Genomic DNA, 26,754 nt, shown 5'->3' with positions numbered 1-26,754 from the left:
GCATTCCCTTTGCCTGGTAATCTGCAAACTCATCTCATCCTTCAGGATCTTGCCAAAGTTCCCTCCTCTGTGTAGCCTGTCCTCCTGCCCCTGGTGGACTCAGTCACCCCCATGGCACTTAGAACAGACCTCTGAGCAACACCTATCAATCTGTATTGTTCACTATTTACCCTCTGTCTCCCCTGCTGCTCTGAAAGCTCAAAGAGGACAGGGGCTGTGTTTTTCACTTCAAATGTATGGATACATTTTCTGTATCCCTAGTGTTTAGCAGGGTCTTAGGAAATGTTTGTTGAATGAATAAATGAGTGAATGAACGAATGAGCAATTCCTGTCCCCTCGGCCACCTGGCAGCCGTCAGGGGCCAAATTATGGTGAGTCACTCATGCCCTGCCCATGCCTTGTGGTGAAAGCAGTGACCTCTCTTTGCAGTGTCTTCCACCAGCTCCAAGCCAGAGGCTGCATCTCTCAGCCTGAGTGCACCCAGAGAGCCTTCCAAGCCTGGCCTGGGAGCTGCAGTTGGCCGGCTGTTCAGCACTGAGGCTTCAGGGAGACTGAGCAGCCTGCAGGGAGCCCCCTGCTTCCCCTCTCCCTGCTGCAGAGTTCTGCTGAAGCCCTCAACCAGGCACCATCCTAGGATTGGGGCAGAAAGGCAGATAAGACAGTCCCTGCCCTCCTAGACAAATAATGGCATGGAAGAGAAGGTTGCCGGGTCCACCCCATTCAATCCACCACCTATGATTCATCGAGTGCCTGCCATGTGTCACTCTGTGCCTTTATGCAAGTCCTGTCACCTCTCTGTGCCTCAGTGTCCTCCCCAAATGGGGGTGAAGAGACCTACCTCAACTAAAATATCAGGATTATTTGGCAAAAGGAACGTATGAGAATTGCTCAATGAACTATGAAAATCTGTACCAATGTTATTATTACTGTTGTTATTATTTATATAGCTTACGATAACATTAATAAATAACTGAAGCCCTCTCCTCAGCAGCCACAGTGACTTGCACATAGTAGGTGTTTAATTGATCGTCAATGCATTGAAATGCAGTCCAAGTGCTGGTTAGGACTCTTCATGCCTTGGGGAGCAGCGCCATCCTGTGGCCAGAAGTCAGAACACATGGACCTCCCGGTGATCAACAGGGATCAGGCTGGGAGGGGATGGCTGGGAACCCGTGGGGGTCGTTTTAGGACAAATGCAAGGAAAAATCAGTCTGACACCACAGAACAAGGAGAAACTTCTTCACCCTCAGAGGTGGTACAGGCTCAGAGTATAAACAGGGGCAACGAGGGTCTGAAGCAACACGATTATTTCTCTATGAAGAGGTCATTGGGAAAATTGGTGTGCCCAAGGGGCAGCCCAGCCACCTTTTCAGGTGGACTGGCCTGGCGCTGTGAACAACACTGTCATTCCTTCATCTGAGAAGCCTTGAACTTGGCTCTGTCACTCATAAGCTGTGTGACCTTGAGCAGACTGCTGCCCTCTCTGGGCTCCAGTTTTCTCATCTGTGCAGTGAGGTCATAATCCCTACACTGGCCACCTCAAAGAGTTCTTGTGAAGATCAAATGGGATAAGAAAAGCACAACTAGTTCATAAATGGTAAAATCATGTACAAACATGATAGTTATTACTATTTCCAATAATACTAATAACTGGCATTTATTGAACTTCTCACTGTGCTTAACCCTTTATGGTATAATCTCACTTAATTCCACAAAACTCTATAAGATAGGTACTTTTACAAATCCCATTTTGGGATGCAACTAGAGATTATCATACTAAGTGAAGTAAGTCAGGAAGAGAAAGACAAATACCATATAATATCACTTACATGTGGTATCTAAAATATGACACAAATGAATCTACCTACGAAGCAGAAGCAGACTCACAGACAGAGAGAACAGACTGGTGGTTGCTAAGGTGGAGGGGGTTGGGGGAGGGCTGGAGTGGGAGGCTGGGGTTAGCAGATGTAAGCTTTTATACAGAGAATGGATAAACAACAAGGTCCTACTGTATAGCACAGGGAACTATATTCAATATCCTATGATAAACCATAATGGAAAAGGATATTTTAAAAAGAATGTATATATATGTATAACTGAATCACTTTGCTGTATACTAGAAACTAACACATTATAAATCAACTATACTTCAATAAAAATAAATAAATAAATAAATAAATAAAAAGAATCCCATTTTGCAGGTGAGAACACTGAGGTTTAGACATGTTTACAATTTTGCCAGAACACACACTCAACTAGTAAGGAGGAAAGCCAAGATTTGACCTCAGGACAAGGTGACCCCCAAATCGAGATAGTCAACCACAATGCTATACTGCCTCAATAGTTCCAGCCACTGACGAGGGGTTTCAAGGTAGCCCCTGATATGCAGGGGTAGGGGTCTTGAAGAAAATTAAGGAATTATTGACATTTCTCCTCTTTTTCCCAGGAAATTCTGCTTCCTTCCCATCTCTAGCTCAGCACATTTGACCTTGGAAGAGGGGAGCCCTTGGGCTCTGCACCCGGAGTCCTGCTCACAGCCAAGGTAAGAGAATCCCAAAACATTCCCTTCCTGGGTCCACACCTGGAAAAAGGCCATGCCTGCTCCCACAAGGCACTGGCAAAGGCAGATGGGGGACAGGTCCCCTTCAAGGTCTCTGTCGAAGAGATGGTGACAAATCTGTCAGGGGAAGGTGGCTAATTTGCAACAACTATAATGACCCTCACGTGTCGAGAGCCCTCTTGAGTTTATGAGTGTCCCCCTATCCATTTTCTCATTATTTGGCCCTCAGGATGCTCCTTTGAGGTCAGAATCCTTAGAGCTTATTACAGATGAAGAAACCGAGGTTTTAGGAGATGAAACAACTTATCCAAGGTCATGCTGCAAGTAAGTGGCAGAGACAGGCCTCAAAATCAAGACTCCAGAGTACATCATGGACAATATCAAAACGCTGGCAAGGCACGAGAGAAGGGTGAAACTTCTACACTGGTAGTGAGATTTTTTTAAATAATGCAGCCACTTTGGAAAACGTCGGCAGTTTCTCAAAAACTTAAACATAGAGTTACCATACGACCCAGCAATTCCATTCCTAGGCATATAACTAAGAAACCGTATGCCCACACAAAAGCCTGTACATGAATGTTCATAGTAGCATTATTCATAATAACCAAAGAACAGAAGCAACCTGAAAACACACAATTGTTTAAAATTTTCTGTTAACTGTTGTATCAGTTCAGGGCCTCCTATAAACAAATGTTAAAAAAAAAAAAAAAAAAAAAAGATTCCAGAGTACAAATTCTCCTGACTCCCAAGGCCCCCAGCTATTTCTGGTTGACAGTCCTGGTTCTAGCCCTAGCTGTGCCATCCTCAGCCAGGCTACTTAGCTTTGGTTATGTCAGAGATCCCTGCCAGCTCTGCCTTTGTGTCCTCTGTTAGTGTCCTTGAGCCGTAAAGCTGAGGGTGTTCAGCGGCTTCTGCAGGGTTTAGAGAGAAGCAGCTGTGACTTTGCCTCCCTTGAGGAGCTCTTCCTGACTGCCCAAGGCTGAATTATTATCCCTCATCCTGTTCCCACAGCACTCACAGCATTGCATTGTAATTTACCTGCATATTCCCAGGGGGCCAGGCAGCACACATTCATGAACATGAAGTAGGTCAAATACGATGCAATAAGGAATAGTGGGGACTGTGGTAGAGAGCCCCTGGTCTGTGGGCAGCCCGTATGCAGTGCCAGCTTCTTATCCTCAGGCAGAAAAGCCAACCCAGTGTTGCTCGATCTTAAGAGAAGCCAAAATTCTGGATTTTTATGTGAAGTCTGCTTTTTAAATGTAGTTCAAAATCTATTTCATTAAGCACTTCATAGGTATTGCAGCCCCCGGATCAGCCACACCTACTTTCCCACTAGACTTTGGGCTACTTGAGAGCGCAACTGGGTCTCACTCTCTGAACGCTGAGTGAGCAGCTCAGGAACTGGTTCCCTACAAGCGACAAGAGATTGCTTTTGAAATGCTGCAATATCCTGCCCCAGTCAAATCCCTACAGGTTTCTGGTGACCAAGCCAATCCAGCTGGCATGGAGTAAGGGTTTACTGCACACCAAACACCGTTTAAGCACTTTACATATTATCTGACTAAATTCCCATTACCTACCTACTATGATTCTGTCCATTTTACAGATGAGGATGCCGAGGCTCAGACAGTCGCACGACTTGCCCAAGGTCACGTGGCTAGTGATAACCTAGGATGCAAATTCAGGCAGTCTGTCTCCACAAATTTCTGCTTGCATTGCTGTGATACCATACTGCCCCCTGAGACGCCCCCCCCCACCCCCGCTTAAATATCACCTGCAGTCACTGAGCCCCGATAAAGCTCTCTGGGAAGCTGCCAGGTATGGTTTCCAGTCTTAAGGACAGTGGGAGCCAGGGCATGTGGCAGGAACGGAGAACAACGCATGCACTGCAGAAAGTGGACCTGAGGTTCAGAGAGGGGTACGTACTAGTCCAAGACTACACAGCTAGATCAAGCCAAAGTCAGCGTTTACCATTTACCCCAGAACAACAAACCCCAGCTTCTAACAAAGGAAAATGTATAGGGCAGAGAGGAGGAGCCAGGAGAAACCTGGTTCTCGCTCATCCCACTGAAACAGTCAAGCACTCTCTAAACTAGCTAAATGGTTCCAAAGGAAATGCGAGTCTATTTTGTCTCCTGTCACCAGGGCTGCAAATCCTGATATATCTCAGGCCACAGCAGAGAAGTGGATGGCTCAGCATTTGGAGAGATGCCCGCACCAGGCAGGAAGTGGGGTGGATGATTCAACAGGTACCTCTCTATTCTGAGAACTGATCCTGTGATGGGTGAGTGTACATCCAGCTGAGATGAAAAATAAATTCGAATGCCAAACATCGGAACCTACAGCAAGCCTCCCTTTCTTCCAGGGGACTTAAAGCATCCTTTGGGATGCTTTAATCCTTCCAGGTTTTCTATTTTTAAAATTTTGCTGGGGCAACAAGGCTCTTAGGAGGCTCGGGTGGGCTGGTGATTCAAAGGCTTCCCCTCCTCCCGGCGCACCCTCCTAGGATGATAAAATGATAAAATGCTGCGGTTCCACAGAGTTGGCCTGGGCACCACTTCCCCCATAGTCAGTCTTTCTCATCTGTAAAATGGGGATAGTGCCCTTTGCATCGCTGAGACAGAAAAGTTTGGTACAAGTCCATGATTCCTTATCTGAAACACTTGGGGCTCAATGTGTTTGCTAACAGAATTTTTTGGATTTCAGAAAGGTTTTATGGTGGGTCTACTCTATATTACACAACATGCCCAGCAAGCTCTGGGGCAGTACTCCATAAACCCTTTCATACACAGTATAAACTCTTTAATATTCCTATACAGCAAAATGTATACATATTCATGCTAAGTGGGATAAAAGAAAGACTATAAATAACCTCACATCCAATTCACATCGGGTTTGTTATCAAATGCTTGCCCCAACCTCATGAGAAAGCTTTTGGTTTTCAGAGCTTTTTCGGACCTTGGATTGTATATGAGTGCCAGCTTTGGTTTCAGGCGCACCTCGGTTTCCATTTCCAATTGCACCTTTACCAGCTGGCTGACCTTGAGCAAGACATTCCTCTTGACTGCACCTCTGTTTTCAAATCTATAAAATGGGGTGGTAATCCCTGTGTTGGTTCCTAGAAGGCACACAAGGTTGCTGCACCGGAAGGGCGTGGCCACATTGACAGGTCCCCAAAGGAGGCCTTGGTGAGTCCACTGCAGTTTGGGGTAAGTCTGCACACAAGGCAGGGGCTTGCAAGGCTGACGCATAAACAGACGATCCATCTATGAATAGAGAGCACAAGAAATACAGCCGCCAGCAGGACCCGGCGCTTTTGTTGGCCTGACCAGCACATACTCCCCTTCAGTAAAAGCTCTGGGAGGATTCACGGTCGTGATAGGAGGGAGTCAGAACAAGCGACAGCGTTAGTCTGAAGAAGCATGCATCAGCAGAGGGAGCTTGAGGGGACATTCTTGCCCAGGAAATGGGGGTGACACTCCAGCCCCCTCGACAGGGCCAGCTCTGGCTCCAGGACCCTCCCCCTTCTACATCTCCAGTCCCTCCTCCATTCCCTGTGATCAGTTTCCCTTGAGAAACCATTCCAGGCCTCCTTCCAGCCAGACTCGCTCAGAAACTCTGGCATTTTATGTGTCCCCAACTCTTCAGCCACACATTTGCAGACAACCAACTGGTGACTCTTAGAAAAGGCCAGTTTACATCTGCAGCAGATTTTCTGCTCCTACCATGGAGGTTCCTATTAGAAAATGCATTTGTTTTATCTGGAAGAGACAGGACAGAACAGAACAGCACAAAGGGCTGATCAGAAAACAGTAATAATGGTGCCTCTTGCTTCTAGACACAACATAAGGGTATGAATATGGAGGGCCTGGCAGGCACCTATGGGTCTCCCCTTTTTAGTTTAGAAAATGCTTTTGCAGTCACTCCCTCGGCTGAATGAAGACTTCCAGAGGAAGTATTCTGACTAGTAATCCTCTATGTCAGACACTGTTCTAGCAACTGAAAACACAGGCCCTACCCCCACCCCCTCGGGGTGCTCCATGTGATAGAAGAAACATACATGAACCCAGATTTACCCACGGCTGGCCTGGTCCCATCATCCCTGTGTCTGCTCAAGAGTTATCTCCTCAATGAGATCTTCGACCACCACTCCTAAAACAGCTGCTTCTCCGTCCATCCCTCGTCGCCCTCCAACTCTGCTTCATTTCTTCATAGTTCTCCTCGTGCTCTGAAATATTTTTGTTTCCTTGTTTAGGCTCCGTCTCTGCTTCTAGAGTGTCAGCTCCGTGAGGTAGAGGCTTTGCTGTCTCACCTAGAACGGTGCCTGGTGATACATATTTGGGGAATTGTTGAATGAATGGATGGGGTTTTGTGAGAATTAAATGAGAAAATGAATTTAGCACATTACTCTGCGCACATAAATAAGGACTCAATTCATGATAGTGTACTTAATTTCAATAGTAAGTTGTAATATGTGCTAAAATATAGGGGGAGATGTACTTTTGCTGAACTGCTCGGATCATGTCTTTTGGTTTTTGGTGTTTTTTTTTTTTTGCTGTGGGCCCACAGGCCATCTGCCGCAGTCCCTCTCTTGTGTCAGAGTTTCATCGTCTTTGCCATTTTGGCTGTGATGTCTCTGCCCACCCCAGATGGAGAAGGATTTGGAGTGTCTGTCTCACTCTCAATTATGGGTCCCTGGGCTTGGGTGGAAGATCTTTCCTCCATTCCCTTCTCAATGGACACCTCTGCTGCCTCTTTCTGCCTATCCAGTCTCCACAGGATGACCCTCCTTTACATTAAATCAGGGCATGACCTTCCTCCCTCCCCACTTCAAAATTCTTCAGTAGCTTACCTTTATCCTGAGGATAAAATCCCATACTCTGTTCCGTGGCCTGCACGTTTCTATGTGGTCACTTCCTCTTTCTGGGTCATACCCAGGCTCCTTCCTGCCTTGAGACCTTGTCACTTGCTGTTCCCTGGTGCCAGGAATACATCTCCCCTAGATCTTCACTAGCCTGTGTCCTCAACCAACCACCCCTCTGAGTAGCCTTGCCCTGTCCTCATTTACTCTCGCTCACCATGTGCCTGGTACCATTCCTAGAACTTACATTAACTCATTTAATTCTCACCACAGCCCTGTGGCATAAAAAGAAAAGCATGATTGGGAACTCCTTGGTGGTCCAGCGTTTAGGACACGGCACTTTCACTGCCGGGGCCCAGATTTGATCCCTGTTCGGGGAACTATCCCACAAGCCATGCAGTGCGGCCAAAAAAAAAGCATGCTAGCTAGCGGAGAGTGAGTATAAAATGGCAGGATATAAAGATGATAGGTAGCCAGGACCAGACAGTCCACAGGAAAACATTTGTATTTCACTCCAAGTACGTAATGGGAAGCTGCTAGAAGGTTGTGAATAGATTACTTTGATCACCATGCAGAGAATGAACCCTAGAAGGACAAGAGTGGACAAGGTAGCCCAAGCATGAGGCTGGAGATGGTGGGGGAAAGTGGTGGCATTCATGATGGGTTTTTTTTTTTTTTTGGCCGCGCCTTGAGGCTTGCGGGATCTTAGTTCCCCGACCAAGGATCAAAGCCATGCCCCCTGTAGTGAAAGCACAGAGTCCTAACCACTGGACCACCAGGGAATTCCCTCAAGACGTCTTTTGAAAGAAGAATAAAGAGGACTTACTGAAGGATTGAATGTGGTGGAAAAGGGAAAAGGAGCTACCAATAATGACTACAAGGTTTTGCAATGAGCACCATCCACTGGATAGCATGAACAAAAACTAGGAAAACTGGAAGATGAGCGGATTAAGAGAGAACTTATGGAAACAGATGGCTGCTGTTAACATTTTCATTTTACAGATGAATAAGGTTTCAGAGAGATCGAATAACCTGTCCAAGTTTGCCCAACTGGTAAGTGGGATTCCTGAGTATTTTCACATACATTTATCTTTACCCTCACGGCACCCCCTTTTTATCTTCTCCAATTTACAGATAAGGAAACTGAGGTCCAGAGAGGTGAAGGCTACACAGCTAGAAAGTGGCAGAGCCAAGAATAGATATCAGATCTAACAGCAGATATATTTCCCAATAAAGGAGACACGCTGGGAGACTGATAAGGAAACCTAAGACGCCAGGTAGAAAAGAATCTGAGGTTTGAACAAAAATCGCGCGCTCAGATTCTCTTTCAATGTTTTGAAATTCCCCAGTAAGACTCCAGGACAAACTCCGTAGGCTGGGTTTCGAAAAGGACAGCACAGTTGCCATCGTAGGAAAGTGCTTCCTGGTCGCCACTTGAGAATCACAGCTGCTCATTCAAATGCAGATTCTGGGCTCCAGCTAAGACATGCTGGTATAACAATCTATGGAAGGGAGACCCGGAATCTGCATTTTTCAAATTAGCGCTCCAGAAATCTCTGTCAAATAATAAAGTTTGAGAACTGTGGAGGTATGGTTTGAACCCTGGCAGCCACCCACTACACTAGTAGTCTGATCTACGCAGGTCACTTTGCACCTCCTGGCCTCAGTTTCCGAAACCGTGAAAGAACTGCGCGTCGCGACGATATCAGCCTGAGACACTCGACCTCCCCCTAGCAATGAGAATCGAACAACACGATCGCTTAAAGAAGGCAGGAGCCGCGGGGCACTGTGGGATACAGAGGTGCCGAAGCCGCCCGCAAGGCATTGTGGGACATAGAGGGGCTGTTAGCCACTCTCGGCCTCCAGCTTCGATTGCAGGGCAGCCTCGTTTCAAGAAACTTGAAAACCCCCTCGGAGCGTCGCCGGGTGTCCCATGACGTAACTGTAAACATCCTCCGGTGTCTTGCAGGCTAATCAGAACAGCTCGAAAAGAACAGTGACGAACTTTCCGGGTTGCCTTTGCTTTACGACTCGTGCGTTCTGCCGCCGAACCGGAAGGAAGCTGGGGAGCAGTTTACGACAGCGCCGGGCGTGTTTACGGCGCCGGCCGCTGCGCGCGCGTCTTTTCTCCTTTCCCAGTTCCTCGGACCACAGGCGGTGCTGTGGTCTCCGGCCTGGACAATCTCTCGCCATCGGGCCCGGCTAAGGCCGTTGCAGGTGAGCAGTGTGTTTCGTAGGGTTCCGCGGACCTCCGGGGCCGAGTTGGGCGGCTCCTGACCTTCGGGGGCCTACCGGAAGAAACCCCCGTACACCCCCTCCTGCCGCCGCTGTCCCTCCGCTGGGCGGGGCAGGACTCTGCCTTCGGGGTCCCAGGTCCGGCCCCGTGCGGGGCAGAACCTTGTGGCTGAGGTCTCTGGCCCTAGACTCCGTTTAGCGGCCACGGGCTGGGCGAATGTGATCATGTCACTTAACCCAGCTGGGTCTCAGGGTCTTTTTAAAGCGGCCCACGGCTCCCTGAGCTGTTACTGAGCTGTTATGAGAGAGGTATTGGGGGTGCCAAGCTGAGCGGTGTTCGGCCCTCTCTGAGGAGTTCACGGTCCAAATGTTTCCTTTCCTTTTCTGTGAAATGGGAGGCTAGGGTGGAGTTGATTGATCTCTGATCTGAAACTCTCTACCCGCCAGGAATTGATGGGGAACGATCTGCAGTGGCTGCCATAACATACCCAGTACCGTGGCCTGCCAGCTGCAAGGCCCCTTCTGACTGCCCTGTTGGTGCCTCGTCATCCTGCCCCTGTAGCCAGTACAGCTGTCACTCCGTTTTAACTGAAAGGCTTAGTTTCTCCTGTTGGTTCCATTGTGCTCACTCTTATTTTACGTGCGTTGAAACCAGGTGACTTCCTCCCATTCCCACCTCCCCCAGAGAAATGCATGTCAAGCCTTGAGCCCGTTTACCTCCAGCTTTAACAAAACAAGTCGACTTTTTTAAAGTGTGTTTGGAGGTATCTTACTGTGTTATCAGTAGGGGCTGAAACCCCAGCTCTTTTCAGGCCACTGCCCAGCTTATAAAATAATGGGAAGAGTGTTGGACTTAGGGCAGACAACCCTAGAAACCAAATCTATTTTGAAATGATGGGCAAGTCAACTGCTTAATTTGGCTGAACTGCACATTTTTAATCTCTAAAATGGGGGCAGGGGTGGGAGGGTTAGTGGTGTTGCATCTGACACGTGTAGGAGCCTGATAAATATTTAATGTGAATTGTTTTGAGACCACCACTACGCTTCCTGTAGTGTAACTTAAGTTCAAGTTGGAGGATGGAGCTCCCAGGTCATTACCTGTTGCTGTCACCCAAGTGTCCCCTCTGTAGGAAGCCTTAATCTCCCTATCGTTGAACAATGAAGAGAGTTTCCTAGATTTAGTACCCTGCACTCTTTGATTGCTGTCCAGACTCCAGAAATATTTGTGTAATGAACTTTCTCCTGGGAACTCAGCTTCTGAGCATTTTCAGGGGATTACAGTGGATGATAAATGCGTAAGTTTTTGATAGGACCTGTCAGGCGAACATCTGTCTGGAGCCCCTGGTTTTTACGCAGAGTGTGGACGCTGGAGCCAGTTTGCCTGGGTTCAAATTTTTCGTCCATTAGTGTTGTGACTTTGGGCAATTTCTTGATTTCTCTATGCCTCAGTTTTCCTATCTGGAAAGTGGGGCTAATACTGGCCCTACCTTGGGATTGTTGGGAGGAGTTAATGAATTTATGTGTGGTAAGCACTAAGAACATGCCTGGTACTCATAATGCTTATGAACATTGGTTGTATGGCCACTTTTATGAACTAAGGTTTCTGGTGGCCTCCTCAGCCTTCTGGCGGGCCATTTGCCTGACCCTGTGTCTACTTGCTCTGCATAAGGATTTTCATTGACAGAAAATCAGAAGAACAACAAAGGAAAGTTACATTTCGGGATATATTCACAGATCCTTGTTTTCTTCTCAGCACTGTGTGTAAATGTATTTTTGCAAGACTCAGGAGTAATTGTGCAGCGTTTTACAATGGAATCATTTCCAAATATGTTAGTTAATACATACGGCTTTCACAATGATTCTCGGATAGAAATAAAACAAGGATCTTATGTATTTTACAGATGAAGAGACTGAGGCTTAGGGATTAAATATTGTGTGCCTGGTGAAGGTGAGAATGAGAACTACAACATGCTTATTACACTCGAAAAAAAGTTACTACGTTTCATCAAATATGTGAGATACCACTCATTTTAAGAAGCACAATTATTTCATGTAACACCCAAGAAAGAAAAACTGCCAGTTATGATATGACACCCCATCAAGCGGAAGGTGCAGACTCATTTCAGAGGTGGTACAGTGGAAAAAATAAAAATCAATGACATATGGTACATCAGTTTTGTTAGCAGTCTTCTGAGTTTTAAGTATTCACGATATCATTTACAAGAAGACATTGAATGGGGAGTAGCTCAACAGTTGAGGGTTCTGTTTTGTGTTTTGCATTTTTAATTTTGTCATTCATGTCTTAGCTTACCTCAAATGGAAGGCTTTTTTTTTAGTTTGAGGCTTTTCTTCATGGAGCTACTTATATTATTTGTGTTTTTAAGGTTTTAGAAGATGGCAAAGTTCATGACACCCGTGATCCAGGACAACCCCTCAGGCTGGGGTCCCTGTGCGGTTCCCGAGCAGTTTCGGGATATGCCCTACCAGCCATTCAGCAAAGGAGACCGGCTAGGAAAGGTACTTGCCTATCAGCGGGGGTCTGAATCTTTTAACCTGTGGCTGCTACTCCAAGTTCGTTTCAGTTTTATTCTCTCAAAAGCATCAGAGTTATAAGTATCCGTTATATAGTATATGTAGTATCCATTATATAGTATCCATCTGGATACTTCCAGTGGTCATAGGAGAGCTGGGCTCTTAAAAAGCCATCCTGAGCCAGTCCTGACACTTCCCCACACTGTGGCCTCACTTTGGGGGGCGTTTCTGAGTGAACAGAAACCCACCTGGTTGACCTGTGCTCCATGTCTTCTTCCCTTGTTGCTCTTACTAGGTTGCAGACTGGACGGGGGCCACATACCAAGATAAGAGGTACACAAGTAAGTGTTCTCCGCCTTACTGCCCGGATCAGGGCCTTGGGGGATTGTTAGTTTTTCTGGTAACCTCCACCTGAAAGCATTCTAGGATGGGAACAAAATGCTGATAATAATTCATAGTATTTCAGGGCATATTCTGGACTGTGGAAACAATCCACATTCTTTTTGGAAATAGCCTCAACTTAGACTGTTCATTAAAGAGGTTTGGCCTATTATAGTGGGTTTTCCGCCCCCCCACTTTTGTGGAGCCACGGCCCCTTTTACAAATCTGGTGAACATGTTCCCATTTTTCATTTCATTGCAATTTATTGAACCTACGAGGCCAGTCAATGGATCCCAGTTTTAAAACTCCGGGTGTTAAGATCCTGATACAGTAAATTGGTTTCTTCCCTCTGTGCCAGTTGAGAGAGCTGGAAGTGGCTCCCTGGAATACTGAGTTAAGATTATCTGAGTCTGATGTCAGCAAGAACGTCAGTCGTAGCCCGTTAGCCACGTCTGCCTTGGGCACCTGATGATGACAGTGACGATACTTATACCGCATATTTGCCTCTCCTGAGAGAGTAGATTTTAACTCATATTCTTACAGAATAAGGCAGAGAGTGAAATGGGCTTGTCTTAAGTTCCTCAGACTCTGTCTTGACTTAGAAAGTTTTTTGGACCAGAGCTTTTCAAACTTGAATGTGCGTATGAATCAGCTGGGGATCTTATTAAAATGCTGATTCTGATTCAGTGGGTCTGGGGTGAGGCTGTGAGTCTGTACATCTAAGATGATCCCAGCCGATGGGTCAGGTCCTGAGACCACACTTTAAATAGCAGGGCTTTAGACCACCATGTATTTGTAGAGTCTGTAGGCAGTGTCGTTACACGCTGTCACCTTTGCCTCCAGATAAGTACTCCTCTCAGTTTGGAGGTGGAAGTCAGTATGCTTACTTCCATGAGGAGGATGAAACTAGTTTCCAGCTGGTGGATACAGCGCGCACACAGAAGACCGCCTACCAGCGGAATCGGATGCGATTTGCACAGGTAGGCCAAGAGCCAGCAATCTGACCGTCTTGGGGCTGTCACCTGCTGCTAAAAATGCTACCGTGTGAGTACTGCTGAGAGGAGAGCATGTTATTGTGGGTCTTCTAGTGAATCCCAAGTAGCTATTCAGTGACAGTTGTGCTAAAATAAATGGGTACTAAGTCCAGGGATGCATTTAAATAGTTTAGCTTTCTGTTGACCAGTAGCAAGGACATCTGTGCTAAGGATGGATGTTAGCGCTGGATTAACAAGGTGATCTGTGTCTGTTGCCTCACTTAATTGCTATGTCCAGGATTTATTAAATAGATCGTCCAGCTGGGCTGCATCTTCTTACATAAAGAGGCAAACTCAACAACTCTAATAAGAGCCAGTAAACCTACTTCAATAAAAACTGTGTGTGGATATAAATCTAAGCTAATTCCAAGTACAAACATACCTCATTTTATTGTGCTTCGCAGATTCTTTTTTTTTTTTTTTTTAACAAATTGAAGGTTTGCGGCAGCCCTGAATCGAGCAAGTCTTTTGGCGCCTTTTTTTCCAACAGCATTTGGCTCACTTCATGTCTCTGTGTCACATTTAAGTAATTCTCACAATATTTCAAACTTTTTCATTATTATTATATTTGTTATGGTGATCTATGATCCACGTTGGCTAATGTTACTACACTGAAGGCTCAGATGGTGGTTAACGTTTTTTAGCAATAAAGTGTTTTTTTTAATTAAGGTGTATACATTGGTTTTTTTAGAAATAGTGGTATCGCACACTAATAGCCTACGGTGTAGCGTAAACTGTATGTATAGCATAACTTTTATGTGTACTGGGAAAGCAAAAAATTTGTGTGACCCGCTTTATTGTGATACTTTATTGTGGAGGTCTGGAACCAAACCCAAAGTATCTCTGAGGTATGCTTGTGCTTACTTGTAAACCCCCGGATGTTGATTCTATAAAAGCAGAGTAAAATGTGCAATTTGGGTTCGCATCCTAAACTAACTCTCATGGCCTGCCATTAGGCACTGCCAATTGTAAGCCAGATCTCCAAGATTTTAACATGGATGTTTTTTCCTGCTTCCCAGCGGAACCTCCGCAGAGACAAGGATCGACGGAACATGTTGCAGTTCAACCTGCAGACCCTGCCTAAGAGCGCCAAGCAGAAGGAGAGGTGAGGTGCCTATCCTGCCAGAACAAGATATTCTTCCAGGACCGACTGCACTCTGACAGCAGGAGGCCAGAGCAGGAGAATAGTCGTCTTCCCCACCATTGCGGGAAAACCAAAAAGTCTTCCCAGAGCCAATTAAGCCACTCTCTCAGCCCTGGTCTCATTCTCGAAGAGCTGTTAACAGCAGAGAGCATGGGCAGGAAACTGCTTGCAGAGGACGTGAGCACTGAAGGGAAACAAAGGCAGATAGGAAGCAATTTTGGAGTTTACCTGGACTCGGGTCTGCTGTGGCACGACTCCAGGGAGCCCCATTCACGCTGGGTCCTGTGAGTCCCTGGAGCTGTGTAGGACAGTAGCCCTGCCCAAGCTGGGGCTGCCAGTGGACAGCTGGATAGATGGAGTAAAATATATGCATAATACTGGTCAGTGGTGGGGGCAGTATGCCTCTCTAGCATGTCTAGTGTGCGCCCTGTTGGTCTGTTCTTTTTTTTAAGCCCCTGTTTTCCTTAAAAATCTGCACTGAAAGCACAGTTTTCCTGTCTTTCCAGAGAACGCATACGACTGCAGAAAAAATTCCAGAAACAATTTGGAGTGAGGCAGAAATGGGACCAAAAATCACAGGTAGTATATCCATATCAGAATTCTGTCCAGGAATTTGATTTTGTTTATTTGTTTGGTTTTATAACAGCTTTATTGAGGTATAGTACACACACTATACAATTCACCCATTTAAAGTGTACATTTCAGTGATTTGTAGTGTATAGACAGAGTGCTACAACCGTTATTACAGTCCACGTCAGAAGGTTTTCATCACTCTAAAAAGAAGCCCTGTACCCTGTGCCAGTCAGCCCCTATCCTCCCCAGCCCTAGGCTGCCCCGTATCTTATTTCCTGTCTCCAGATATGCCTGCCCCAGACATTTCATATAAATGAATCACAGCGGAATGACCTTGTGTGACTGGCTCCTTTCACCAGGCATCATGTTTTCAAGGCTAATCCATGTTGTAGCGCGTGTCAGCACTTCATTCCTTTTTATCGCCACATTCCGTTAGATGGATAGACCACATTTTGTTTATCCGTTCACCACTGATGGACATTGGGGTGGTTTTTACTTTGGGGCATTATGAATGATGCCACTGTGGACATTCCTGTACAAGTGTTTGTGTGGGCGTAGTGAGAGTAGAAGACATGTAAGCAAGCGTGAAGGTACAATTGTGGAAGTTACATTTTGCTGGACATGGTGCTTGCTGTAGCAGCAAGAATAAATAGCTGATACCCTGAGAGAAATATAAAGGAGCTGTTACAGCTCCTGTGTAAAACGTAGGAATATAGAAGAGCCGATGTTCCCAGGGTGGCATCGTTACTGAGAAGTAGAATTCCCATTTGTTTCTGAACTCTTGTCCCTTCAGTTCTCTTCTAGATTGTAAGCTCCTAAGAGTCAGGGACGCTGCTGGAAAACAGCCAGCACGTAGTAAATGTTCTGGATATATTTATTGAATAAAAGCCTTCATACTGTTAACCTGCCTTTTGCTTACGTTTTGCACTGGCTGTCATTTTTCCCCTCCGATGGTTTCCCCCAACAGAAGCCCCGAGACTCCTCAGTGGAAGTCCGCAGTGACTGGGAGGTGAAGGAGGAGATGGACTTTCCTCAGTTAATGAAGATGCGCTACTTGGAGGTGTCAGAGCCCCAGGACATGTAGGTGACATCTTTTACTACTGTCCACCACACTCTTATGTGTGTGGACCAGCTGGTGATGACTGTTGGCCTAAGCCCTAGTATTTCCAAAGGTGTTGCATAAGATTGACAAACAGGTTTTAAAAAGCAATGCCGAGAGGGGGAAAGCAGAAAGAAGTTTACTGATATTAAAACTTCATCTCCTTGGGAACTCCCTGGCGGTCCAGTGGTTAGGACTCCACACTTTCACTGCCAAGGGCACGGGTTCAATCCCTAGTCGGGGGACTAGAATCCCACAAGCTGTGCGGCGCGGCCAAAAAGAAAAAAAAAACTTCAGCTCTCTTTGAACTTCCTGGCATTGTGAGCAAAAGAAGAATTAAGTTATAGAACTCTTGTTGGCAGAAAGAAATTTGCTGTTAAACTCCAGATTTCTTTCCACTTCCTGAAATCCTAAGCAAAAGAAAAAATTAAGTTCTATAGCTCTGAGGGCAGAAAGAGAAAGATAGCAGTTCTTCGAGAGTCATGAAGCTTTTGCTTAACATTTCAAAGAGCTCCTTACCTCAAAGGGCCAGTAGATGGAAATAACTCAGTGGGGAGCTGGAGCACCTGACCGGAGTCCGTGCGCCTGCTGGGGGCTCTGTAACTGCTCCTCTCCCTGTCCTGGCCTCAGCCTCCCTGCCTTTAAAATGGGGAGGCTGCGCAGAATCAGTGGTGTCCTCACTGTTCTGCGGAGCCACATCAGGAGCTGACGGGGCAGGGCCCGCAGCAAGCACCGAGAGTCTAGTCAGAGACTGTTTGCATCTCTCATACTCTAGACTTTGGGGTAAGACTTTGGATTCCGTGGCTTAACAGAAAAGAAGTAGGTGGTCTTCTTCCCCCTCACTTAGCGCGTGTTGCCTGCTCTCCCCTCAGCGAGTGCTGCGGGGCCCTGGAATACTACGACAAAGCCTTTGACCGCATCACCACGAGGAGCGAGAAGCCGCTGCGGAGCATCAAGCGCATCTTCCACACTGTCACCACCACGGACGACCCCGTCATCCGGAAGGTGGGCGCCCCCTGCCCCGCACCAGCCCGCCCATGGCGAGTGTCGAGGCCTCAGGACAGAGATGCGGGGATGCGTGTGAATCGGTTGGGCCTCGGAAGCCCCTGTAGATAAGACTCTTCTGAATCGACTTAGGATTAGATGAAAATAAGAGCACTTTGCTGGCCAGACCGTAAGTGTTGATGTTAGGTGAAGCTGGGCCCGGGTCCCAGCTCTGCCGTGCTTCCTGGCTTCACCTCTCTGAGGCCTTAGCTTTCTTACCTGTAAATCGGGGTAAATGTACTTACCTCGTGCCGCTGGGGTGGAAGCATCGGGCGGTGCCCTCCTGGGGTATAGCAGGTGCCCGGGGAGCTGCGGTTCCTCGGACCTCAGGACACAAGCTTGCTGGCTGGCTTGCTGCAGCCTTGCTCAGACACGGGTGTGGGTGTGAACGCGCCTTACAGCGGAGTCCTTCCCCCGCTGTGAATGGCCAGTCCAGCCCCAAAGTAGCCTCATGTCTCTTCTGTCCTCTGCAGCTGGCGAAGACTCAGGGGAACGTGTTTGCCACCGACGCCATCCTGGCCACACTGATGAGCTGCACCCGCTCCGTGTACTCCTGGGACATCGTCGTCCAGAGGGTCGGGTCCAAGCTCTTCTTTGACAAGAGGGACAACTCTGACTTTGGTAGGAAGCCTGTGTGGGAACAACACAGAGGTGCTGAGTGTCCTTGTTGGTTCCGAGCCATCCCCTGGTCTGGAGAATGGGTAGGAGAGGGTCTGTCTCCTCACAGGCGTCAACAGCCGTGTCAGAATCCCCCTCAGCCTCCCCAGCGACAGGGGGAGGGACTGTCACCGCCGTCCCTCTTGGGGCGTCAGCCTTCGGAGTCCTCATGGTGCCCAAATACCATGCTTCTAGTTTTTATTCATTTGAATAGCACTTTCCTGACTTCTGTCATCTCTCTATACCACCTTTAGTACATACTTAATGTTTTTCTTTAGATTGATGCCTTTTTTACTTCAGCATATTTACGAAGGAAAACATACGTACGCATATATCTTACGCCATACATGTGTGTATGTGCGCACACACAATGAATGAAAACCACTCAAGAATAGCAGAGTGAAGCCAGACGTGATAATATTGCTTCTCTTTGTTGGAAAACTAATAAAATCAAACATTCTCTTGAGGAATCCAAAAAGAATGAAAAGGTTTGGCTTTCTTCCACATGATTGTGACTGAATTTAATATTAGTGTCTCAAGTTATCCAGAAGCGCACCCTGCTCCTCCCCAGTGTGTCCCACACTCAGGGGACCCACGTTAGCAGATGGCGGTTCTTTGGAGGAAGGGTATGTGTCGTTTGGATCGCCACTGCTCCCCAAGGGGCCATGCACCTCTTCGGGGACTCTGTTTCGTGAGTGGTTGGCTATGTCACCGCTCTTGCAGACCTCCTGACGGTGAGCGAGACAGCCAACGAGCCCCCGCAAGATGAAGGCAACTCCTTCAACTCACCCCGCAACCTGGCCATGGAAGCAACCTACATCAACCACAACTTCTCCCAGCAGTGCTTGAGGATGGTGAGGCCCTGGGAGCATCTGGGAGTCCATTTTTAGCTTGTCGACTCCAGCTGCTGTTTATTGAGCATCTGCCGTGTCGTCAGCTCTGGGGTTGTGGGATTGGTTAGGACAGACGGGGTCCCTGCCTGTCACAGGAGATCCGAGCTTGGGCTTTAAGATCAGACAGCCTGACTTTGAACCCTAGATCCACCAGTTTTTAGCTTTGTGGTGTCGGGCATGTTTCTTCTCTGTAAAATTAGAATACCGATAATACTTGTTTCACATAGATACATTGTGACCTTTTCTTCAAATATCTGTGTACAAGTACACTCACTGTTTCGGAGCTGGGGTTACAGCAACCAGCCAAAGTTGCAGCCCTTCAGGAGCTTTGTTACAACGGAGGAGGAAAGATAGTAAACCCTGAGTACATATATGTTGTGACAAGTGGCTGTGTGTGCCATGGAGAAAAACTAAACAGGAGGGACGAGGTTGCTATTTAAATGAGACACCTACAAGCGCGTGGGCGACAAACATAAGCACGGGGTGAACGTGAGCTGTCACATCCGTCATGGTCCGCGGGCTGCTTGCTTGCGCTCGGAAGGGGTAAACAGATGCACAGCACGCAGTGATCCCAGAGCCCCCTCAGGAGCCAGGGACCCCGTCAGGGCTGTGACAAAGCAGAGGTGCAGGGTCTGGCTGACTGCCTCGGCGACAAGTTGCTGCCGTCTCGTGACACCTCTGTCATCCTTGCAGGGGAAGGAAAGATACAACTTCCCGAACCCGAACCCGTTTGTGGAGGACGACATGGATAAGAATGAGATTGCCTCTGTGGCCTACCGGTATGTCACCTCCCTGGTGCCGTGCCCTGTGCGGGTGGTGCGTCTGAAACCCAGGATCTCAGCTGACCAAAGGAGCTCCTCCTTCCTTGCAGTTACCGCAGGTGGAAGCTCGGAGACGACATTGACCTCATCGTCCGCTGTGAGCACGACGGCGTCATGACCGGCGCCAACGGGGAGGTGTCGTTCATCAACATCAAGACCCTCAACGAGTGGGACTCCAGGGTGAGTACCATCCTATGTCTCTCCTCCCCTCGCCTCACTCAGAGAGCTACCGAGATTTTGTCTTCTGAGATTTTCGCCTACTTAGATCGTGTGTGTGAGGTAATTACCTTCTTCCGGTGCTTTCTGTCCCTCCGTTCCATTCCGACCTCCTGTTGATTTCTGCTCTCTGCAAGCGGGATTTTGATCTTTCCTTATGAGCCGGGCTGGCAGGTTTCCTGTAAGCCGCGCAGCTCTTTTTTTGACCTGTTCTTTCGCTTACCGCAGCCCCTGCCTGGTCTTCAACCTTCGGACGCCCTTTTTCCAACTCCTTCACTTACTGAAGTCAGAGATTCTCAGATAGCTCAGATTTGGCTCTTCAGGGGGCATCTTGAAAGAATCATGTTCCCTTCGCTTTTCCTCCTCTTTCTGTTCTCTCTCAGGCTGGTGCGCCATGATTATTGGGCTGTCATCCTTTCTGAAAGTACCTGGGCTACGTGCCTGAATTTGAAATGGGTGGCAGAGCTCCTCGGTGCTGCTGTGTAGAATAAAGGATTCTCCGTGCAAGGACAGCAAGGCCGGGCCTGTGTTGAACGAGGGTCCAGTGAGATGGAGTTTGGGGGCCGTTGTGCTCTGCCTTCATTAGAGCCAAGGGATTAGCATTCCAGGCTGCTGAGTCTCACCCCCAGATGCTCCTCAGCCTCCATCACCTGCTGAGAGCACACCGGAAGGTTTGCTGCGAACTCAGCTCTGGGCCAGCGGCCTTTTCTTAGACTTTCCACCATGCCCTCCCTGTAGCATTTGGTGTCGTCGTATTTTTATGGCTGTGCCCTCCGTGTTAGTACCTTCATCTAGTCTTACACGTTTCTCAACTTCCTTCACGTGTTTCCTTTGCTGGTTTCCCTCCTTTTTGACCCCCAGTGGAGCCTTCTCTTAGGGTCAGTCCCCTTTGCAAGTCATTTTGCCATAATCACTTCTTTATATAGCATGTATTCATCTTCTTTGGCTCCATAACAAAGTAACAGAAACTTGGAGGCTTAAAATGACATCCATTAGCTCATAGTTTGGTAGGTCAGAAGTCTAGCATCGTGCGGCTTGGTTCTCTGCTCAGAATATCCAAGAACTAAAGTTAAGGTTTCAGCAGAACTGAGTTCTCAGCTAGAGTTTCTGGAAGAAAATCCACTTCCAAGCTCATTCTAGTTGGCAGAATTCAGCTCCTTGCAGTTGTCAGATTGAGGTCCCCTGTTCTCTTGCCACATGTCAGCTGGGGCCGCTCAGCCTCTAGAGGCCACCCACATTTCTTTCCATGTGGTCCCCTCCACCTTCAAACCAGCAACATCAGATTCTTTTCGTGCTTGAAATCTCTGGCTTCCTCTGTGTCCAACCTCTACACCCAGATTTAAGAGACTTGCATGGTTAGGTGAGGCCCACCCAGATGGTCTTCCTGTCTTAAGGGACCTTAACTCCATCTGCAGAATCCCTTTTGACATGAGATAGCATGATTGTGGGTATTTCATCATACTCACACGTTCCATCCAGACTCCATGGTAGCAGATTCTGCAAGAGCAGGGTCACCAGGGGTCATCTTAGAATTCTGCCTACCCCGAGCCTCATCCTTGAACTCTAAAAATGATTCCCGAAATCTATTCTGACTCCCATTCCATTGTTGGTTTTTTTCTTTTTTCTAAAATACCTTGTCCTTCCAATGTCCTTGTTTGTCGTTCCCTCTGGCTTGGCCGTCCGTCAGCTTTGTCTCTCCTGCTCTCTTCGGCTCAGAGCCTCAAACGTCTCCTCCTTTGCACTCTTGAATCCTGCTGTCAGGTGCAGTCTGTCTTCTTGCTCAGCTCTGGGTCTCACTGACATCATCGCCCTAGTTTAGGGCCCTCCTCTCCTCGTGATGGCTATTATTAGCTGACCTCCCTAACTCGCTCCTCCCTCCCTTCAGTATCTCTGCCGGTTAATTGTCCGAAACACTGCTTCCTTGAGGAAGCACAGATTTGAGGAAAGGCCCTTAAAATGCCACAGCAAACTCACAAGGCTGCTGCAGGATAGTTTTAATTTTTGAAGAAAGCCCAGAGACATCTGTCAGAATACTGCCCCTAAGTGGTTTGGACCTAACTACTTAATAAAAGGAGCTCTTTAGTATTTTTTCTGGCCTAGGGTTGCCAGGAACCAAGAAAGTTTAGGAGTCTCTGCCGTGTGCCCTTCAGCCGGTCACTTCACTCTGAGGCCAGGTTCCCACATCTGCAGAAGAGGTGGTTGGAGAAGGTGGTCTCCGGGGTCTCTCTGCTTTTTGTCTGTCTCTATGCGTACACACAGTGCCAGACCCTGACCTCCTCGCTCTCTGCGGGCCTCCACGCCCACCGGGGCTAAACCGGCCCGTCTCTCCCCGCATCCCTCTCAGATCACTCCCCCTCCAGCTTCTGCCAGTGTCCTCCACGGGGGAGCTGCCAGGCTCCCATGCAAAACCCTTCCCCTCCGCACGGCAGGTGATAAACATGTGCCCTCACCACTTGTGTGGCGCTTGTTTTTTTAACTTGTGTGCGTGCGTGTCCCGGTCTGGGTGAGCTCTTGTGAAGGGAGGAGTTGCGCTCTGTTGAGCGCCTGCTGCTCGAGGGAGGGACCGAGGCCCTGCCTCTTAAAAGATAAGTCTGACCTCTGCTTTACCTGTGGGCTCGCCCCTCCCCAGCCAGGCCCACTAAGGAGTTTCTTCTCTGCCAGAAGTGGCAGCAGACCGTGGGCAGTGGGAGCCCGCCTTGGCCCCTGTAACCGGGGCTCCCCTCCTACAGCACTGTAATGGCGTTGACTGGCGTCAGAAGCTGGATTCTCAGCGAGGGGCCGTCATTGCCACCGAGCTGAAGAACAACAGCTACAAGTTGGCCCGCTGGACCTGCTGTGCTTTGCTGGCCGGATCCGAGTACCTCAAGCTTGGGTGAGATTCCTGTCCGGGAGCTCATCTTTGGAAGGGGGGGTCTGCAGGTTGGGAGACGAGGGCTGGCCTTTTCTCCTTTTTCTTGGGACAAGCATCAGGCCAGGTGTCACCATTTAACTGATACTCGACCCCAGGCGTCGCTGTGTCTCTGTGCCCGCCTGCCCCCACCATAATACTCCTCTTCCCCTCAATAGTTACGTGTCCCGGTACCACGTGAAAGACTCCTCACGCCACGTCGTCTTGGGCACCCAGCAGTTCAAGCCCAATGAGTTTGCCAGCCAGATCAACCTGAGCGTGGAGAACGCCTGGGGCATCCTGCGCTGCGTCATCGACATCTGCATGAAGCTGGAGGAGGGCAAGTACCTCATCCTCAAGGACCCCAACAAGCAGGTCATCCGCGTATATAGCCTGCCCGACGGCACCTTCAGCTCGGATGAGGACGACGAGGAGGAGGAGGAAGAGGAAGAGGAAGAAGAAGGTTTGTAGCAAGGCTCCCTCCGAAGTCTGGAGTGAGCCGTGTGCTGGCTGGGGCCCGAGCTCTGTATGCACAGTCCTCTCTAGCCTCGATGGAAACCTCTGGGAATTCCCTGAGATGTCACTTGGAGTAGCATTCAGTCTGGCTCCAGAAGCTGCTTCCAGAGCCTTCAGAGCACAAGACGGGGTCGGGGAGGAGAGTGGTCTTTTAGAGGCTAGGGCAAGGAAGAAGCATCTAGAGGAAGGCACCGGAAGTCCCTGATGTTAGCCAGTGGTCTGAGGGAGGAAAGATGCTCCAGGTGAGTTACACGGGCTTTAAGCTTTCTCACACCTGCTTCACCAGTAGGTGACTGAAGGAAATGTGAGGATCTGAAAGGTTTCACTTCTGAGTGGAGGTGTTGAAAATCATAAGCAATTCACCAGTTTGACGTGGCTTTTGTATCTTTCAGAGGAAGAAACCTAAACCAGACAGTGATGTGGAGCTGGATTCTGTGATTCTGCTGGGCCTAGGAGGGCCTTGGATACCTGGTGGAATGTTTGTCTGATTGTTGCTCTCTGCAGCTTGACAGTTGGAGTAAAGTATAAGTCTGTCTAGTCTCTTACCTTCATCGCGTGCCTATGTTATGATTGACAGCCCTTCTTCTCTTGAGTAGCCCTTGGGAGAGGGAGGGTGAGATACAGCAGAGTCTCTCTGGAGTTCATAATCTGGGTTCCATCCTTTGTTCTTAAGCATTAGTAGTTTTACATTCCTGTTAGGAGGTGAATGCCCTGGATTTTTTTGTTCTTGGAACCCCTTGAAATTATCCTTTCCTGGGGAGTGTTGTCCATTGTGAGGTCCCCGTAGGAAGTCCATTTCCACAAGCACGAGTGCCTGCTGGCTGTGTGCCAGACCCAGCTGCTGCCTTCAGAGACACACATCACTGGTGAAACATGAAGCAGGGCAGTCTTTGAAGGTTGAGGTGGGGTGGCTGCAGGTAAAGGAGATTGCCTCGGAAGATTCTGATGGATGTTCCACTGTGTGGTGATCGTAGTGGTTCGTAAATTGTTTTCAAGCTTTCCTTGGGCTGGTGATGGGATCTCAAGCTGGCACCCTCAAAGAACTGTGTCATGAACAAATCAGAGCTACAGATGTTTAGTACTTGTAAACTTCTTATAAGCAGACAGTGTTCTGTCCAATGTACAGAACACTATGAAGTAATATACCGTGCCACGTGTTATACTGCATGTTCTATAAATATCTCATCGGACCCTGACACAGAACTGTAATGCTGGTGAAAGTCATACCATTATACAGATGAGAAAACTGGCTCAGCTTTTGGGTAACGGTCCTAAACTTAACAATTTTAATCAAAATAATTGAGCCTCAGAAAGCAAGCAAAAACTTACTGGACTTTGTTGTCAGAGTTACTAGGAAAATAGAGCATAAGATGTGCTTCTTGGGGAGCTTTCATCGTAGGTGGAACGTTACAAAATGCACTTTAAAGTAGTGTGACAAGTGTCATGGGGTTTCAAGTTCCGGCTGGTACTCCCCAAGCTGCCTCCTGCAGACCCATGATGCAACCCAGCAGGATTAGCTGGAGCAAGTGGGCAGGTGGAAGTTAATTTCAGTCTCATTCTCTAAAAACATCTTACATCAGCCTCCACATGCCTCATGTCTCTCATCTATCCCCTACTTCCATCTGGTCTTGCTTGGGGCCACCAAGTTGACTGCTGTAAATAGTCCTGACTCTAAACTTTCAGTAGCATCCTGCGGCCTACAATCCAGGCTCAGCCTAGTCTGAAGGCCCTGCCGTACTTTATCAGTCCTAATTTCCCAATACAAAATACAACCAGCAGCTGTTTTAAGTACTTAATTGCCCACACCCATCCTCGTAATCTTCACAACTATTAAGTAGACCTCCCTAACTTCATTTTTGGTCTGTCTGGTTTCAATGTTTATTCAACAAATTATTATGGGCCTCCTGTACGTCAGATGCTGATGGAAGCTGTGAGGTCACTATAGTGAATAAGATCATTTCTGCTCTAATGGAGCTTTTCTCTGATGCTGATACAGACTAGGAAAAAAATAGATAAATGGCATTCCTTAGGGGGTACTTAGGTCTGCGAGCTCAAGGAAGACTTCTAGAGAAGTCCCAGTGATGATTTTTAATGAGAAGCTCCAGCCATGCAAAGCTGGAAGACCACAGGGTTTTTCCACACTAAGCACGGCTGCCTTCCCACCAGAACCCTCAGCCCCATCTCACAGGACTACTTTAACACCCCTTGAGGTTTCCTATACTTGCGCTGTGTTCTCCCCATGTAAATCTCATGCAGGATCCACATGCCACCTCTAGAAAGCCAGCCCTGGTCACCCAGTTCACTTGAATGGCAGTTCAGGGTCACCCTGTCCTCCTCCATGTTGCCTCCACTTTGGCCACCATTGCTGGGCATGAGCAGTGGATTTGTGTTTAACTGTCTTTACACTGAGCTATCATAGGCCACTTTGTTTACGTTACCAATGATGAAATAAAAATTCACATTTTAAGGCAAGACAAGAAAAATTACAACATAAAACATTTTCTCTGTCTTTCAACCTCCTTCCTCCCCTCTAGTGTGCATTGTGCATCCACATTATGCATTAACCAGATCTCCCCTATGGCAGAAATGCCTGCTCAACCATAAAGATCAATTTTTCTTCTGGTGCCAGCAACTCCTTGGAAGAAAACATTCATTTCTCAATCCTGTAAGGGGTCACAGTGACCCTCCACTCTCCCTGTACTTGCAGACATCTTTGGTGAACTTTAATGTACAATGCCAATATGCCATTTCCCTGAAAGACAGTGATGGGGGCAGAACAGACTGGTCAGGTGACCTGGGGAGACAAGGGGCTGCACCTAATTAAAAGTTCTTAGCTTAAATACTTACTTATGAGTGTATTAATGTTGCTAGCTATATTACACATATTCTGCCTATTTTATAAGAGTATTGTTTCTTGCACTACCAAATGCGTGACAGAGCCTCCAATAAAAATAATGATGACTAGGTGACTTGAAACAATTACAAACATACAATTCTATAAGATCAATGATTGTAATAGTCTAACTCTAGATATGGGAAGAAACAACAGGCGGGAACCATTTCCTGAACCATAACAGACTAGTAAGACAGGTGGTCCAGAGGCTTTTGGCTACTGTTAACAGGGCCTAGTCCAGTAACAGTACATAGAGTGGCCTATCAGTAAATTGTGCCTGGCCTGGGAATGAGCATTCCTAGCGCCATGTGACAAATCAGTCACAGAATGCCTCCCAAACCTTGGTCGAAATTAAGACTGAAAGGGAAGCAATTGTAAAATAAAGAATGTAACCTACTGCCCAGT

At 47.7% G+C, this 26,754-nt stretch overlaps 1 protein-coding gene across 1 annotated transcript; it reads left to right on the top strand.

Annotated features, from left to right (window-relative positions):
* The first annotated feature begins 9,500 nt into the window (after positions 1–9,500).
* EIF3D (eukaryotic translation initiation factor 3 subunit D) lies at positions 9,501–24,001 on the top strand. The gene is made up of 15 exons (XM_068560582.1): positions 9,501–9,641; positions 12,044–12,176; positions 12,487–12,532; positions 13,416–13,552; positions 14,626–14,711; positions 15,257–15,329; positions 16,291–16,403; positions 17,295–17,427; positions 17,940–18,087; positions 18,847–18,977; positions 19,710–19,795; positions 19,888–20,017; positions 22,783–22,925; positions 23,120–23,403; positions 23,849–24,001. The coding sequence occupies exons 2-15, from the start codon at positions 12,054–12,056 to the stop codon at positions 23,860–23,862; spliced, it is 1,647 nt and encodes a 548-aa protein (XP_068416683.1). The 5' UTR covers positions 9,501–9,641; positions 12,044–12,053; the 3' UTR covers positions 23,863–24,001.
* Positions 24,002–26,754: the final 2,753 nt, after the last annotated feature.

Source organism: Eschrichtius robustus, chromosome 13, assembly GCF_028021215.1.
Source record: "Eschrichtius robustus isolate mEscRob2 chromosome 13, mEscRob2.pri, whole genome shotgun sequence".
Classification (NCBI taxonomy): Eukaryota; Metazoa; Chordata; class Mammalia; order Artiodactyla; family Eschrichtiidae; genus Eschrichtius; species Eschrichtius robustus.
Note: the sequence above shows the minus strand (reverse complement) of the source record. Positions and strands in the feature narration are given on the sequence as shown.